The 14,329-nt window shown below is 30.2% G+C and overlaps 2 protein-coding genes across 6 annotated transcripts in view; one reads left to right on the plus strand and one right to left on the minus strand.

Moving 5' to 3' along the window:
* Nha1 (Na[+]/H[+] hydrogen antiporter 1) overlaps positions 1–14,329 on the minus strand; it is a 43,117-nt gene that overhangs the window by 15,919 nt on the left and 12,869 nt on the right. The window contains exons 1-3 of one of the 4 annotated variants that reach the window (XM_014247227.3): positions 5,910–6,067; positions 5,145–5,540; positions 390–528 (exon numbers count right to left, since the gene is read on the minus strand). In XM_014247227.3, the coding sequence (XP_014102702.2) occupies positions 390–528; positions 5,145–5,540; positions 5,910–5,933 (559 nt within the window). In that variant the 5' untranslated portion in view covers positions 5,934–6,067. The other 3 variants (XM_036370563.2, XM_070107071.1, XM_014247228.3) reach the window with 3 other exon arrangements.
* Nlg2 (Neuroligin 2) overlaps positions 6,090–14,329 on the plus strand; it is a 79,864-nt gene continuing 71,624 nt past the window's right edge. Inside the window, exon 1 of one of the 2 annotated variants that reach the window (XM_036370538.2) lies at positions 6,090–6,180. The gene's annotated coding sequence lies outside the window, so the exon portion shown is untranslated. Of the gene's footprint in view, positions 6,181–6,422; positions 6,553–14,329 lie in introns of those variants that run through there. The other variant, XM_036370537.2, reaches the window with a different exon arrangement.

Raw genomic sequence — 14,329 nt, forward strand, 5'->3', positions numbered from 1 at the left:
ATATACAAAAATAAATGTGTTAAATTAAATGCAAAGATCATTACGCAAAATTCGTGTTCAATTAACAGCAAATTTGTTAAAATTATTTGTTATATTTCTTTTTTAATTTTTTTGATAAATTTTTTTTTTATATTGAAATAAAGTTTTTTTTAAATATTTTTTAAATTAAAAAAAAAATTTTAATTTTTAAATTAATTATTTAAAAATAAAAAAAATTTTAAATTTTTATATCTAATGTTTTTTTTTACTTAATTTATTTAACATTTTTTTCTTTCATTATTATTATTACTTTTTGGTTTTTAATTTATTTTTAATTTTCATTTTTCTACCTGCCGCTCAGCTTTCTTCCTTTCGCTCAATTAATTGTAGGTTATACTTTGTAAACTTACCACAGCTGTGTAGTGATCCTCGATCGGATTCATTATCATGTGTGTTGGGTGGAGGTAACGGTGCTATATTGGTTGTCGAATTCACCAATATACTCTTTCTTCGTGTGGGTCCAAATTCTGTGTGTGAATGTGTGGAAGTCTGAAATATTGGCAATAAAATAACACATGTTTTTAATTACTGGTAAAAAACATCGAATACAACAACAAAAAGCGGAAAAAATTAAATCGATAAAGTCGTTGGAATTTCAAAATTTATTACAGTGGTTTTTACCAAGTGCTGGTAATTTCTATTTGGAAGCATAAAGTGAATTTTTTTAAGCTATAAATTAGGTAGATTATTTTATGAAATAAAGATAAGAAGAAAAATTTTAATTAACAACTACTTTAACAAACTTATTCTGCTTTGACCTTCGGTCTCAAGATATTTCAGTACCTTTTAAATTCGAAACAAACGTTAACTTCGGCAGCATCGAAGCTATAATATACTTCACAGGCGCATTTATTATAGTATTAAAGAGTATAAAAAGATATTTATCTTGATTTTGATGGGTCAGTTTGTATGACAGCTATATGCTGCAGTGGTTCAATTTGAACAATTTGTTTGGAGATTGTAGCGCTATTATGCATGGTAATCTACATCAAATTTCATGAGCATACCTTATCAAATAAAAAAGTTTTCTATACAAGAACTTAATTTTGATCGATCAGTTTGTAGGACAGCGATTTGCTGGACGTGTGCAAAATGTCAGATCGATATCTAGAAAATGATGAACTAAATTGGACACACTGCTCACTCTGGTAATTTATATATATACTTTATAGGGTCTCGACGTTTTTTTATGGTTCTTACAAACTTCATAGAAAACTTTATACACCCTTGTTCAGGGTGTTAAAAATGCAAATTATATATTTATTTGTGTTTCCTTCAAGAATCTTACTTTAAAGATAAATAAAATTTAATTTTCTAAAAGTCATTAAGGTCATTAATCTATGTTTAAATTTTGTGCAAAATATCTTTATTTTTCATCTCGAAGTACAAACATTTGTATCGTATCACTGTCAGTATGCGACACCATTATCAGGACTGTGGTGGATGAAACAGAACCCAAAGTAGTGGATCTACAGGAAGATGCTTCTATAAAAAGAAAAAATTTTGTTTGGTGGTAGAAAATAAAAATATTATCAGCTGTTGAGGCTTGAGTTCAAATAGGTTCATCAAGTTCGAGGTGAAGTGTGATAGCTGAATAGGCTATTTAAGTATAGAAGAAAAATAAAAGAAAAATCGAAGTCTTCATATATGGTAGATCCATGCCGAAGTCTTCATATAGATTCGTAGAGTCATCTAGAGTCTAAGAAACCCACTGATTATGCTGTATTTAGACCGAACTTACAAGCTGAAAGCGTTACTGCTAAAACCAAAACAGAAAGATTCCAGTCTTTTTCCTTCAGGATTTCTCACGCTACTCAATCTCTTCTTTTCACTCATTGAACATTGTGCCACTCGCAGTAGTTCAAAAGAGCCATTTTTTATGTGATTGCAAGATCAGATTTTTCTTATTACCCCAGTAAAAGGTAGTGTCTCGCTATTTAATAAGCTACCATAAAATATAGACATCTTATCTCATAGAAATGCTTAAAATGTCTGACAACTAGCAAGAGAAGAACTGCAGCCCAATTTGAAGCATGTTAACAAGCAACACCAACATGAATTCACATCAAAAATATCACACCACATAAAGTTTTGTAGTGCCCTCGTCTAGTAAGAAGATTTTAGTATAGCTACGCACCGATAACATTTATTTTATAGTACTTAACATCGCAATAATGCCTAATGCTACTCAACTTTGCCTACCTTGACTAAGGTATTAAAAAATTAGTCTGATTAAAGCAATGAAATAAACCAATAAACCAAATTCACCACAGTAATAATAAAGATTTGATTTACAATGTTTACACAGTGATTTACAATCCATATAAAAAAACTATGGACGTTAGTCATGCTTCGACAATTCATTGTCACATAAAAACTCCTACGACAAATAAATGTAAATATGTATACCTTAAATGGGTGTTTATAGCTTTATGGAAAATCCTAAGGGTTTAGTAGCATTGCTTATTGAACGCATTTAAAATTGTTAATGTTGATACTTTTAGGTATATTATTATACCATATATCGAATCGTGCAAGCAACTGGTATAAAGCAAACAGACTGGCATAATCAAACGGTGATATAATAGCAAGCAATTATAGAATTCCTATTAGGTAGCTACATACTAGCTTAGGTATATTGATTTCAATATGAACGCGTTTATTCAGAGTCTTAAATGATCGGTATTGGAACATTATCACTCAAACAAATGAATACAAGTATCTACATAATTAATTAAGGGATTAGGCCAATTTAAAGCGCTTAAAACATCTTACTTTTTCTAATTTATTTTGCGAGTGAGGAAACGAATTTCTCTCTTACAGGTTTTAAACAACTTTAAACATGAATTTAAATATATAAAAAAAATTTATATTGACTCTTGACTTTCAAGATGAGGTTAAATTTTTGATCGAAAAATTTAGCGGTAAATTGTTTATACTAAAGTTGCAATATTAAGTAAGAATTGATCATCATTTACTAAATAATTCTCTATTTTGACGATTGAATAATATTTTTAAAATTATTTAAAATGTGTCTGGCGCTATTGCACCGTAGCTTTTGTGCAAATGTAGTTGCCGTACCAAAACATATCTCGAATATGGCAAAAATCGAACCATGAATATGATTTTTAGCAATTCCACCTATGTTATAGACCTTTATAGTTTGAAAAAAAAAATTCGAAATTGGTTAAATTGGTACTTTTTCGATTCGATTTCCATTTTTTTTATTAAATTGTGTGTTTTATAATATAGTTTTCTAATTGTACTCTATATTTTATTTATTATTACTATTTTTTAAATTTAAGAGGTTTAATGTACATATCTCCCAAACTACTAAAGCTAAATCAACAAATATTGCTCAGTACAAAAATGAAATGGGTGAAATCGGGTTATAACCCCGCCCACTCCCCATATAATGGTTATGTTGAAATTAATAAAAGTCTGATACCCAGTATTAAAACTTGAACAATTGAACATTTAAGTGAAATTTCATATCTCAGGACCTGCTCGAACAATTTCAACCAAAACAGTTTGAAACTGTGCGAAATCGGACAACAATACGTCTACTTCCCATATAACACTATTTTAAATTTCATCTAATTCTTTCACTTTTCAGTGTACAAATCATTCACCAATGAATATATATAGGGATAAAACTTTGCACAAATTGTGATTTTAAGCAGCGCTATCTCATAAACAAAAAGATCGGACTACAACTGTTCAAGCGTCCAGATACCGAATATGTGAACCCCAGTGTTAATTGTTAACTTTTTACCGAAATTATTCGTTAATCTGTTTCTCATATTATTGAACTACTGAGAGAATCCTTGCCAGACAATAGTATGTCTATATGTCAAAAATGTGTTGGAACGGGTCAAAACTTTCTTTAGTCCCCATATACCTAATAGAAAGATTTTCGAACTTACGGCTGACTTTATCTGCATATCTCGGTGAATATGTGACTTATCTTAATAAAATTGTGAGAGTGTATTTTACTAATAATGGTGTATTTTTGTCTCCAAAATAGATAAAAAAAAGGTCTTAAGTGCATAAAATCGGGTAAAAACTTGCGCTAGGCCTCACATAAATAAAATGAGAATTTTCAAACATCCGGTTGACTTTACTGCTTATATTATATAATATATTATATTTGTTAATGGCTTATGAGGTACCTTAATGAAACTTAAACAGCATCTTTTTCTGTTAATTATATTTAGTAATGCCAAAGATAGATATAATTTGAGGAAAATTAATCGAAAATATAACACTGAATATACTACAGTGTAATGCCAAATATATGTGAAATCGGTACATGAATTACACCAGCTCCCATATATGACCTATAATGATTTTCGTTATTCCAGCAGACTGTGTGCCCAATATGTCGGTCAGTGTGTGAATTATCTTACTGAAATGAAAACATGTTCCCGAATATAATTGAGTTAAGTCCAGATCATTCCCGCGATATAGTGATTTCCACTTTGACTTTGAACTTTAAAGCGTTTAATGTAATGAAGTTTAGCGCCGAATATGAATTAAATTAGTTCAGAACTTGCTCTAAATGTTATATCACTAACATAATGAATTCGGATCCTTTGGTTTACCTTTTCCACATCAACTCAATATGTTAAATTTAGCTTCATTAGTAGAGTGTATATCACATATGTATATTTCATTTGATTTGATTTGATTTGATTTGATTTTAATATAATTTTCGTTGACGCGAGGCAAAATTTAGTATTAGAACTGAGTTAATATATGATCTATAATATAAGTTAATAAGATAGTATACGTATCTGATTGTAATTCATTCACGTTTTCGTCACATAATGAATGTTGAAATCGCTCGCAAATTTTTATAATATAAAATTTACCAGCAGCTAAACGTATTTCCTGGGCTTTGATTATTGAAAGTTGCAGGAATATAAAATGCTCGGTTACACCCGAACTTAGCCTTTCCTTACTTGTTTTATAATCTATTTGAATCGCGAAAACATTTTTCTAACACTCAAAATTAATTTCTACTTCACAACCTCAAAATTAATTTTAAATTTCATAAGTAGATATTTCTTTCAAAACTTTCCAAATTCCCTCTTCCAACTTACCTGTGATATTTTGCGATGCGGATTTTGTTCATAAGCTGGATTATCATAGGCACCAATGCTGCGCGCCTCACTCGCCGGATCCGATACAATGCTAACTTTACGCTTCGGCTGACTATCGATAACAATGGTATTCTTATAGGTGCCGCTATTGCCGATATTATTGACCGCTGTATTGGACACAAGCGGTATGGCCAATGATATGCTCGAATTATTGTAATTCAAACCATTTGTAATGGTGCTATTATTGCCACTATGATTATTGATGTTGTTATTGCTGTTGTGCGTGAGAATGCCCGCATTCCCATCGCCGGCATGCGATATAATACTGCCATTCGCCTGGCCATTAACAAGGACATCTGGCACCGTTTCGGCGCGTTCATTCATATTTTTTGGATTCTGTAAGCAACCGAAATGAGCACAATCTGAGTTTAAGGCACTTGTAGTAATTGGTTTTTACATGCATATATATTTTATAATTTTTAATAATACAATATATTATATATATTTTTTTAATTTTTATATATTTTTCTTCTGTAGAATTTGTGCCTTGAAGGCGCTTACACACTCATAAATTTAAATATATTTTTATTTATTGTAATTCTCATATTCACGCACACACTTTACATTTTAATGCCTAATTTAATTTTTCTATGCGTTTTATGAACTTTATGATCTCATAATTATACAATTAACGACACTTTCCGAATAGGCGTGTGCAATTGTTCGATTTTAGACATTCAACACCCGCTAGCTATATTCACTTACAACGTGATAAATATTCGAACGCATCGCGAAACACTAAATACGAGCTTTTGTTTTTGTATGTTTCAATATCAATATGGTTTGCCGTTGCTCGCTACTCGTTATTCGTTGCAGTTTGTTGCAATCGTCGTAGTCGCGTCTTTGATCGTCGAGCGTTGATTGATTTTATGATCCGTTTCGTTCACCGTTTAATAGCGAAATGACATCGTCAATAATAATACGCTGTCGGTGTTGGTATAAATTTATAGCATCCCCAAGTTAACTAGTTGTGTTGGTATGTAAAAACTTCGTTCGTTAGCTTTGTCGCGTCGCCGGAAATTACTAATGTGAAGTATACAAGATATTAGTAATTTTATTCGATATCGAAATAAATTGGTTAATAGCAGAGAGTTCGAAAACAATAGCAAGTCAAATATAAAAACAAAATCTCAAAAATACAAAAAAAAAGTAGAAAAGAAAAACGTAGAGAAAAATACAAAAAAGAGAGAAAAAGTGATAAAAACAGACCAAAAAGAAATAAAATTAGAAAAACAAAAAGAAAACTGTAAAAAAAAAGGCGGAAGAAGTAAAAATAAGAAATAGTTTAACTTCGCTTACACCGAAGCTATAATACGCTTCGCAGGTGCATTGCTTCTAACATAAAAGGGTACAAATATATTTTTATATTGATTGTGATCGATCTGTACAATTTGTTCAGAGACTGTAACGACCTCTTGGAATATATTCCACGCCAAATTTCGTGATTTCAAATAAAATCAAATTTTGTGAAAATATCTTTTTAAATAAGCAAGTAAAGAAAACTTGAGTTTTATGATGAGTTTGTATGATCTATGCTCTGTAGTGGTCTGATAGCGGTTGCACCGGCAAATTAGCAGCTTTTAGGAGATAAAAGAACGTGTGCAAAATTTCAAACCAATATCTCAAAAACTGAGGAAGTACTTCGCTATATATAGACAGATAGACGGGCATGACTAAATTGACTCAGCTGGTCACGCTCACTATTTATATATACATGTTATAGGGTCACAAAGAAGGAAACGTGACTCTGTGTGTTACAAACTTCGTGGCAAACTTAATATGCCATGTTCAGGGTATAACGAGTATAAAATTATAAAAACATAAAATGGCTAAAAGCAAAACACAAACCCGAGAGAAAACCCACCTTTTTTCAGAAAGTGTTAATACAATTACCTTTAATTTGCCTAATTTAGCGCTAACGTGTAACAGTTGTATGTCGCTCAGCTGATCAACACTGATTTTGGGCTACAGATTATCGAGTTTTGTGGTCATTAACCACAGAAATTAACGCCTCTGACGTTTTTAAGTTAATTAGCGCATTCGATTGGTCGATCTTCTGTACGTTTTCGCCGGTTACAGCTGTCTCTCTCCAAGTATTTTACTTGACTACACTCTCTTTGTTTTCTGTTTTTTTGACGTTTGGCATTTAATTCGTGCAATTAATTGTCGTGCGTTGTGTCTCTTCTTTTGTTAATGTTCACATTTTTTAAAATTTTTGTTAATTTTTTTGTATTTCGCTTTTTTGTTAGTTATTTGTTGTATTTTAATGTCATTTCCTGTCTTCTTGTTCTTTACTTAGCCTTATACCCTTTTTCATACGTTTCTTTCTTTGCTTATAATCATAATTTTTCTTTTGTCTTATGCTTTCTTTATTTATTTTTCTGTTAATAATATTATTGATTTTTCTTTCTCTTTCCCCTTTATATTTTCTTAACTTTTTTCTTTTGTTTTTTTTTTGTTATTATCCAAGCAGTAAACAATGTCACGTGCATTAAATTCTGTCATCTGATTAACATTGCTTCTCTTTATTTTATCTGTACAGTTATTAAAATTCAGCTTACGTCTTTTTTATACTTTGTCGGCGTTTTAAGCAGTAATAAGTGTGATTAACGTCATTTTACGATTTTAATTTTTGTTGTTGTAAGTACTTAGAAGTACAAATATGTTTACAAATGTTTTCACGTATTTTTAAGATAAACCTCTAGTAATCTCAGTAACACAATGAGTAAATATATTAGGAACAAATGGGGAATTTATGAGTGCAAACAGGTTTTTCGAGACGATTTCCTAGACTAGCAACCAAACAAACATTTTGGTGGCAAACTTTTAACTCTTTTATTATATATAAATATTTACCATAAGTTCAGGGACAACGAATGCCAATAGCCTGGATAAAGTAGTGATTTTTTTTTCATGAAATTATTACTACTTCGTAGTACATACATATGTACTTGTATGCATGTAAGTGGAGATTGTGGTTACCTCTGAGGTTAACTAGGCGGCGATCTCTCTAGTGGTGTGTGCCTTTCGGTATATAAGAATTGAGTCCAAACATATTTTAAGCCACTTTTGTGGTAGTTATGTTATGTATATGAAGAATGTGGCGTTAGAAGGTTTTGACAATATTTTTAACTCAAAATAGATTTAGATATTCCAACTCTTGCGCGAACAATATGAAAGGCTCTCGAAACTGGAAGAACATTTTTTTGGAACGAATTATTAGACTGAAATTCTTGATATGCTCGTATATAGAAAAGTCGCTTTGCAAAGTTTGCAACATGAACGATCAGGATGTTTCGATTGACTTTATGAACAGCTTGAATTTTCGTTGAAGACTGCTTTCTTATTCCAAGCAGTGTGTGGAAAATTGATTATATGGTAAATTATTCCACATGAGGCATTCGAGGTCTCCTACTTCATTGGCGAATTATAACTTTTATATTTGATGCTTGGTATCCAAAAAAACTTGTACGTTCTAATTTTTGCGGTTATAATTTTTAAGCAAAGGGTTATGTCGCTTTTATTGTACGTTCATTGATAAATTGAGGGCATAATTTTATTCTTTAGAAGACTTTTTTTTTTTTTGTATATCCTGAACATGTATAGTATATTTGTGTAATGAGTTGAGTCCACAAAAATCGAATGATAATTAAAAAGGTTATAGCCTGACTAAAAGCTTTTTCCAACCCGTAGAGTTAATATACTTCGCTAAGCTCAACTTATTCTAATTAAATTTTGGCAGATAATTCCGTAAAGAGATACCCACATCATCTCTGTAAGGCGCAAAATAGGGCAGTAATTGTTAAAATATTAAGAAGCTTGAACATGATCTAAAATTAATATGGTGCCACTTTTGACGTATCATTCTGAGTATCAAATTTAATAATAGCGAGTCTGAGAAATACTGTTTTTAGGGCAAATGACGTAGCAGCAAGTCTGTGTTGCGATTTCAAGTCTGCTTCGAACGAATATAAATTATGTAATATAATAAATTCGTCCCCGCATAGTTAAGGACTTTCTATTTCTTTCTTATAGTACAGAAGGAACACATTGTTACCATTATCACAGGCGGCTAGGAGATAAGGATCAAGCAAGGCCGTAGCAAAATTGAAGCATTTTATTTATATATTAGATATTCATATGAGTATTATTTTCGGTAGCGACTAATGAGTACATTGTATTCATCAGTCAAGTATCAAAAAACGCAAATGTTTTAGTGTCCATCTAAAGTCGGTATTTTTTTTATCTATTTCTGGATTAATTTGGTTAAAATGTCATCAATATAAATAAAGCAAAAAAAAATATTCCTCCCCTCATGTATATAATATGTGTATTTAAATATATTTTATTCTTATTTAAGAAGTCATTAGGTCACATTTTTACGAGTATTTTATTACATATAACTACCGAAATATACAAAAAAGTATTCGGATTTAAATGAGAAGCGGCGCTTAGTCAGCATATTTACCATATAAAACAGTACTTTATCGGTCTCGGCACGTTTTCGCAAAAAAAATATAATAACGTATAAACTGTTGCATATTTCTCTATTTGTTTGTATGTATATAAAGTATATAAAAATTAAAAAAAAAAATGGTATGACAAATATGCATTTTAAGTTATGCAAATTGTTAATAATGCGAAAGATAATGGAAAAGGGAATTAAAAAGTGAAAAACCGGGCACTAAAACCCAAAAAAAAAAAACAAAAATTAAAACAAGTAGAAACGTTAACTTCGGCTGCACCGAAGCTATAATACCGCTCACACGTGAATTCTTATAGCAAATGTATGAAAACGTAACCGGTTAATGGTTTGCATGCAAAGGAAAATATACCTAAACAACTTTTAACTCAAATTAGGATCACTCAATTGAAAAAAGATATTTTATGAAGATCTGCATCTTAATTTGATCGGTCAGTTTGTATGGTAGTCCGATCTGATCAATATGTTCGAAGATTGTCCAATATCTTCGGTTACACTAAATGAGCAGCTTAATGGGGAGAAAAGGGTGTGTGCTAATCAGTTATAGTCGTATAAACACTTTATAGAGTCTCTGACGTTTCCTTCTGGGCGCTGCAAGCCAATATATCTGGTTCAATGTATAATTTGGCAGTAAGTATGATATACTAGCCCACAACTTCATTTTTCTGTCTGGAACCCCGACTTTTAAGCAGTAATCTATATCTCACAAATTTATAAAAATTTAATAAAAAATATGTTACAAAAATCCAATGACGCTCTCTTAAGACTCAATAAAATCTACGTCTACTTCCCTTATAATATACCATTACTTTATGGACTCAATAATAAATAGCTAAGACAATTAGATATGAACATAATAAATTGATACACAGAAAATCGGTTCATACCTTCCCTATCAGCCTATTTATAGTATACAATTACAATATTTTCATTCTTGAGCTGGACCTCCATATATTCTATATAATGACAATATTTAATGTAAGACAAATTGCTTGGATACTAAAAATGAGTAATATTGGTCTATAATTTTATTTTGCCTCTATTTATAAAAAAATAAAGGTTATCGTACCCTCAGATAGAGTCATATCTTCAAGAGCGCGTAATAAATGAGGTGGTTTAATAAAATTAGATAAGATTCACGTTGCTAGTATAGGGTGGTTTGGTATCACTAATGCTTGAAATTGGTACATATCTTCTTGTAACCCCACTATATGGTAGAATATAATATACAGACCTGAGTCCTACCGATTAACTGTATATCGCATATGGTGCTCAAATATATTTTAGTAATATCAAACAAGAAACATATTATAACATAGCGTGGTTTTGTACCAGTGTTTGATGAAATCAGTCCATATCTGCCTCTAGTAAACATAAGCTAAATAATTTCAGTACCGCCCTTTTTATACCCTGAACAGGGTATATTAAGTTTGCCATGAGGTTTGTAACACCAAGAAAGAAATGTCGGAGACCCTATAAAATATATTCATAAATGATCAGCATGATGAGCTGAGTTGATTTAGCCATGTCCGTCTGTCTGTCCGTCTGTATATATGCGGACTAGTCCCTCAGTTTTTATACTATCGATCTCGCCTCGCTAAGAAGCTGCTCATTTGACGGAGCATATAGCTGCCATACAAACTGAACAATCGGAATCAAGTGCTCGTATAGGAAACTTTTTTATTTGACGTAATATCTTCACGAAATTTGGCATAAGTTATTTCCTAATGCAACAATGTAATCTCCGAAGAAATTGTTTAGATCGGAACACTATAGCATATAGCTGTCATATTAACTGAACGATTGGAGTAAAGTGCTTATATGGAAAACTCTTTCATTTGACGAGGTATCTTCACGAAATTAGATCGGAATCAAGTTATTGTATAAAGAACCTTTATATCTGTGAAGGATATTGCAACCGAAGTTAACGTTTTCTCTTGTTAAGACTTCATATCGTATATATCGGCAACTACCATATTTGAGTTATCTAAATAAAATTATGTAGTAATCTTTTGCTTAACATAGAGTTGTACAGATTAGATCACTATAGCATATAGCTGCCACACAAACTGACCGAATGAAAATTAATTTCTTATATGGAATTTTTTTTTTTTATTTGACAAGTTATCTTCACGAAATTTGGCATGGATTATTTTTCCAAGGCAACGTTATAATCTCAGACTAAATTATACAAATCGGACCACTATAGCATATAGCTGCCATACAAACTGATCAAAATCAATTATCTCCGTGAAAACTTTTTATTTGTGAAGGGTATACTACCTTCGGTATAACGTTTATAGTATTATTCTACTAAATCTAAATTTTACGATCCATTTTGTGATATTTGTTCCCAGATATTGCTAATAGTAATATTTTTCAAAAGTAATAAACTTAATATTTGGTCTAAAAAAAAACTTTTTAAATTGGAAAAATCCTCCTGGAGCTATAAAAATTCGCTCGCCTATATTGTTATAGCTGTCACAGCGCATAAATTGACCATATGACAAGCGATTTAAATAATTTACATGGCGAAGTCTCCACTCCTCCCAGTTAATGTTTATTGTTATTATATGGATATTATATGAGTACTCATTAATGTGTCAGTAGTTGCCGTTAACTATATGTATATATTTTTACAGGTGCAAATTAGTATTGAAACTGTTTTATTATATTCCACTGTGTTTTTTGTGTGGTGTATTTGTTTTTATTGGTATTGTAATTTAGTCGTTTTTTTGACAACCCCCTAAATTAACAAGTCTGTCAATATAAATATCAACTTTTCAATTAACTGTCGCTCTTGTAAATATTCGTAAATTATTTATTGTCAGCTCGCTAATTGTTAAAATGGAAATGAAAATCTGTCTGTATATGCGTGTGTTTTCTTATAAATATGCCGGTGGCTGTGTTGCCTCTAAATTATCACATTCTACATCTATTTAAAGACGCTTCTTAACTGATAGCCCAACTAAAAAAAAAAACCCAATGCAAGCTCTAATAAATATTTGTTATAAATATATACAAGCACATACATACTTATATAAGTCCTGTGTACATATGTATATATAATATGTGTATATTAACATTTAGTTACTACCGCTATTTAACATAAATTTGTAAGCGTGGCACGTAAGCCGAGTTTTCGCTGGGGGTCGACCCTCACTGTGCGTCGTTGAGATTTACGCAATCTTCCAGCCTTGTGCGCGTGCAAAAAATTTAATTCATTTTAAATTTATATATGTAACTCGTGGCATTCGTAGAATTCATACTTGATCTGTTTTTTATCACGTTTTTTAAATTAATTGGCCATTGTGTGTGGGAGTTGCCTATTTATTATATATTTATATACGAGTACATATATATTTTTACCATTAAAGTAAGAGTGGCTTTAAATTAAAAAATTTAAGTTTTTCATTTTCTTCTATTTTTGGAATATTTTATTAAAAATTTTCGTTTGAACTTATTGTTTATTTCTAGTGTTCTGTGTATAAATCAAACTTTATATAAGGTAAAATAATTGAAAAAAAAATTATGTAAAAGGTTTTATATTATTTATTTTATTCGAATTTTTTTAAATTTAAAAAAATCTGAAGCTTTTTACGCAAAAATAAAAATTTTAAATTTATATACGACTAATACAAGTTTTACTTTGAACATTTTTTTCCTCTTGCAACATGTTGCAACAGAGTATTATTTTTGTTTTGTTTACCTAACGGTTGTTTGTATCACCTAAAACTAAACGAGATAGACATAGGGTTATATATATACATTATATAAGTAATCAGAATGACGAGACGGGTTGAAATCTGAATTACTGTCTGTCTGTCCGTCCATCCGTCTGTCTGTGCAAGCTGTCACTTGTATAAAAATTAAGATATCTTGATGAAACTTGGTGCACGTGTTCCTTGGTAAAAAATTAAGGACGAGTAGACGGTGTGCCACCTTATGACCAAAAATTGTCCAAATCGAACCAAAACAAGGGTATTATAGCTTCGGTGCAACCGAAGTTAAGATTTTTTCTTGTTTTTCTTATTTTCACAGAAACAAATATTTATTGAACTAAATGTGATAGCTATTATTATTAATAACAAAAAACATTTTTGAGAGTTTGTTATTTAGCATTTTTTTAAATAAAATATTTTTTCAAAAAAACTTAGAAAAAAAATGCATCTATTTATTATTTGAAATAGCAAATATTTTTCAAACGTTTTTCTTAGTTTTTTTTTTAATTTTAAAAACAATTTAAATATATTAAAAATTTTCATACTTTTTAAATTTTATTTTATTTTAAAATTTATTTATATACCGCCTCTAATAGGGTACGGAAACTAATATTTTTAAAATAGGTGAAAAACAATTTTTAAATTTTTGTATTATTTTTCATTAATTTTTCTTTGTTTTATATACTTTATATTTTGATAGTAAAAATTTTCAAATAACTCGAAGGTATAATTTTGAAATATTTTAAAATATTTTTTCAAAAAATTTACACCCTCAACTAAACTGGAAACTAAAATTTTTAATTAAGTTAAAAATAATTTTTAAATTTTTGTATTATTTTTCATTAATTTTAATAATGTTTTATATTTTGTTAGTAAAAATTTTCAAAAATAGTAAAAATTTAAAATACTTTATAAAATTT

The sequence above is a fragment of the Bactrocera oleae genome, chromosome 3 (genome assembly GCF_042242935.1).
Source record: "Bactrocera oleae isolate idBacOlea1 chromosome 3, idBacOlea1, whole genome shotgun sequence".
In the NCBI taxonomy this organism is placed as follows: Eukaryota; Metazoa; Arthropoda; class Insecta; order Diptera; family Tephritidae; genus Bactrocera; species Bactrocera oleae.